The sequence below is a fragment of the Lolium perenne genome, chromosome 5, assembly GCF_019359855.2.
Source record: "Lolium perenne isolate Kyuss_39 chromosome 5, Kyuss_2.0, whole genome shotgun sequence".
In the NCBI taxonomy this organism is placed as follows: Eukaryota; Viridiplantae; Streptophyta; class Magnoliopsida; order Poales; family Poaceae; genus Lolium; species Lolium perenne.
The window spans coordinates 43,708,248-43,712,283 of NC_067248.2; the positions used below are offsets into that span (position 1 = coordinate 43,708,248).

Consider the following 4,036-nt stretch of genomic DNA (forward strand, 5'->3'; position numbering starts at 1 on the left):
TAGAAAGCCTTCTTCAGAGACCAATCTAATGGTAGGCTCTGTGGAATGAACATACCTGAGATAATCCAAAGTTCCTGTTCATCAGTTAATTCCCCATACATTTACATGCCGAGACAATATTATCATGACCAAATGGCTTGTGAAGCCGTGCCATGGACATTAAGGAAAATCTCTCGTTCAACTTCATTATATAAGAAGATTAAAAGTATCATCAGCTCCCAAGACAGCAACCAAACACTAGAACATTGATGAGATAATCGAAAGTTTCTATTCATCCATTTAGGTATTTCCCCATACATCTGCATTCTCTAAGACAATATTATCATGATCAAATGGCTAATGAAGCCTGCCATGGCGGCCATGCCCATGCATGTATGCACGGGTCTCATCATGTGGATGGACATAAGACGATTTGGTACTCGCTGTCGCCCTGGCACGTGCGGTACTTCCCGTCGCCGGGGTGGTGGTTCGCGTCGGGGCAGCCGGCGTCCATGCACCGGACGACGCCGTCGGCGATGCCGCCAGGGCTGCACGAGAACTCCATCGGAATGCTGAAGCCATCCACGACGGAGATGCCGTAGATGTCGGGGGCGCCGCCGTCCTCCCCAATGGTGAATTCGGCTAGCGTCGCCGGCGGCTTCCCGGGAAGGACGCAGCGCAGGACGCCGCCACAGTCGCCGGTGTCGCAGCCGCCCTGGCCGGTCACGGGGTCGAAGGAGCACCCGGTGCGGGGCCAGATCCTTCCGGAGGCGCCGGCGTCCACCTTCAGGGCCCACGTCTCGCCGGGTTTGAGATCCGTACCGCCGACGCCGCGGGCAACCGGGATGGCGCCGGGGAACACCGTGGAGGCGCACCCGTTGGTGATGTAGAAGGTGGCCGCGCCGACACGGCTGGCGGTGAAGGCCACGAGCAGGAGGACGAGGGTCGACGACAAGGCCGCCGGAGCTGCCATTGTGGTGAACGTTCTTTCTAGTGGTGGAACGAGTGAGCTGCTAGCTAGGGTGTGTTCGTGGAGCGCAGTAGCATGGCTATATATAGATCGAGGGTGGCCGTGCGAGAATCATCGAGGAGAAGAAAAGAAGATTACAACTAGTATAAGGATTTGGACAGTACCCGTACATGTATTTTAATGTTAAATTTAGTCTCACATTAGAGCATCTGTACTCGTCCAGCCGCCCCTATACTAAAAAAAATTAAAATTTTAAAATATAATACAATTCATGGAAATAGTAGATTCATAGATAGTTTGGCCATACTTGGCAAAAATTTGTACAAATTTAAAACATAAACACAAAGAACCCTAAAAAACTAGTAACCGCCGCCGTTGCCACCATGACCTAGCCCTAGGCGGCGGTACATCGCCGCCGCGTAGTCCTCCTCCTCGTCGGTGAGCTCCTCCTTCGGCTGCGGGAGGTAGCTGCAGCCCTGGCCGGCGTCCCCGCGCCTCCTGCGCAACCTGCTGGACTAGCCACCGACGTCGTCGTCGTCCAGGTTGATGACGAGGCCGAGGCGACAATGGTGCTCCTCCTCAGCGCGGAGGTGATCGGCCGTGCTCCAGGCCTCGGTGAACTCGTCCGTCGCGGTGAATGACTCTAGCTGGGCTTGGAGCAGCCCTGGGAACTCCTTGGGGTCGTCCTCCGCCTTGATGATAGACGCCGCCGCCTTGTACTCCGGTTGTGGCGTCCACTCCCGCTGACGCGGCGGAGAAGGTTGGCGCTCGCGGATGACAACGCCGCCGCCATGTGATACCTTTGATCTAGATTATGGATTGTACTATGATAAGCTTTTTCCCTGGAGGACCTAGGTTTAATCGAACCTTAGGAAGCACTGCTAAATTGGTGTAAGAGAAACGTCTACAAGACTTGCTAGTTAATTTGATTTTATGTTTACCGGACCTATCTAGTTTACTCTTAAAGGGGTTGTGTTCCTTCTGGAACCGCCTCTTCAAGCCCGTACCGATGTCCGTTAAACCTTCTGGAACCGCCTCTGCAAGCCTAGTCAACTTTGCTGGAAATAGGCCAGGTGTCGAGGGTACTCCTCGGCAATGCCCTCCGATTGGGGCTTAGGATTGATGGAATCATGTAGGCTGACACGAGACATCGGTCAACTGACAAGCGGGGAGAGCGATTTACCCAGGTTCGGGGCCCTCGATGAGGTAAAACCCTTACGTCCTGCCTGTCTGATCTTGATTATGAAAATATCGGGTTACAATGGGGTGCCGAAGGTTTCGGCTGTGATCTCATCGAGAGGCTAAGTGCTACGGTGACCTAGCTTTAGACTTCTGGTGGCTAAAGTTGCTAAGATTGATTGTGTGTCCCTCGGCAGTCCCTCTCCTGGCCTTTATATAGGAGGCCAGGTCTCAAGAGATCTGTCCGGGTACGACTAGGTTTACAAAAGACCTAGCACTAAACTTTCCTTGTTCGGCTCTTCGTCTTGTTCTTCAAGGAATCTTCTCCAGCACCGTCCTAGTGGCCCACCTTGCCATCGGGTATCTTCATGGGCCTCCAGTTGGGCCGTACAGGATAGGGCAATGTCGGTTACCCGAAGGGTAATGCCCACGTCAGTAGTCCCCGAGTGTCTAGCCGAAGATTTTTCGGGTAGAGACTAAAGCATGCCTCCACCGAACGTTCTTCTCTCTTGATTGTTCTTGTCCATCTTGTAACATCATCATCTTCTTCTATCGGGTGCGCGTCCAGCGCTCCCGATGGGAGTAGCCCCCGAGTCTAGGTGCGGATGCTTTCGATCCGTGCGTAGACTCAAGTTGTACTACTCGAACGTCTTCTTCTGCCGAAGTTTTCTGCAGGTCTTCATAGGTCACCCAATACATTTTAATCAGGGCTTGTACTTTTCAGTAAGGTTTGAACGCGTAAAGGATATTGAGTAACGTGTCCAACTTTGCTGGTTAACTGCCGATGGCAAAACACCGTTACCCTACACAGAATCAAGTCCCCGGGCTTGATCCTGGAGTGCAAAAAAGTTTTATCGGGTGCGCGTCTAGCGCTCCCGATGGGAGTAGCCCCCGAGTCTGGGCACGGGCGCTTGTGACCGGGTGCAGACTCGAGCTGAGCTTTTCTTCAAATATTTCTTCACAGGAATATCTTTGAGTTCAAGTTTATCGGGTGCGCGCCCAGCGCTCTCGATGGGAGTAGCCCCCGAGTCTAGGTGCGGATGCTTGCGATCCGTGCGTAGACTCAAGTTGACCATCCAATGTTTTTTGTTTTTCTTCGGATGCTTCCGAAGGGCTTTACGACGTCACTGATGACGCAATCACTGCTGCAATTCTGACTGACAGGACACGACCTGTTGGGCCCATCCTACTTTTGCGCGGTTCTGTTTTAAGAAATGACCCCTACTCGCACACAGTTACCAAGGTGTCTCCTCGATTTCCGCGATCATCGATGAAAAGAGACTCTCTCAGTAAATTGGAGTCACGTGTCCGTTTGGTCCTCAGTTTTTCTAGCAATTATAATCCCTTGGAGCAAACTTTCCCTTTTCCATACTCCATCTCTGCATCCTTTTCTCTTCCATCCATCTCCTTCGCTCATAACCGCTGCGCCGCCAACGCCGCTTCTAGATCTCCCACGAATCTCAAGATGGTGAAGAAGAAGAACTCCACCCTCGCTACTAATGCTGCGAGCGGCGGCGCCGCCACCAAATCTTCTCCAAATCCACCAAAAAGGGGCGCCCCCCACGCTCCTCCTCCAGCTCCGGCGCCGCCAGCGCCATCAAGTTCCGCGGTTGGGTCCATCCCCAGCGATTGGCCGGCGTCTACCACCACGAAGCGTGATGAGAAGAAGGCTAGGGGCCTCGGATATATCTCTTCTGATGAGGGGAATGTCATTCTCCCAGGTGCGATTTCACGGCCCAATCCCCCCCGCTGGTTTTACCGTGATGTTCTTATCTTTTTTGTATCGAGGTCTTCGTACGTTATCTTCGCCATCAGCCTAGCTGTTGGCGATTTCCATTAACTTGGTTATGGTTTTCGGCTTCTTGCGCCCAAGTTCCTCTATGTACGTTTCATGTCGGATGCCGTCGC

At 52.8% G+C, this 4,036-nt stretch overlaps 1 protein-coding gene across 1 annotated transcript; it reads right to left on the reverse strand.

Annotated features, from left to right (window-relative positions):
• Positions 1-226: 226 nt before the first annotated feature.
• Positions 227-990, reverse strand: LOC127304464 (thaumatin-like protein). Its single transcript, XM_051335143.2, has one exon. The coding sequence runs from the start codon at positions 950-952 to the stop codon at positions 389-391; it is 564 nt and encodes a 187-aa protein (XP_051191103.1). The 5' UTR covers positions 953-990; the 3' UTR covers positions 227-388.
• Between the last annotated feature and the right edge of the window lie 3,046 nt (positions 991-4,036).

What these genes read in the sequence shown, in the direction of transcription:
- LOC127304464 (XM_051335143.2), bottom strand. Translation starts at nt 952, where the DNA reads ATGGCAGCTCCGGCGGCCTTGTCGTCGACCCTCGTCCTCCTGCTCGTG.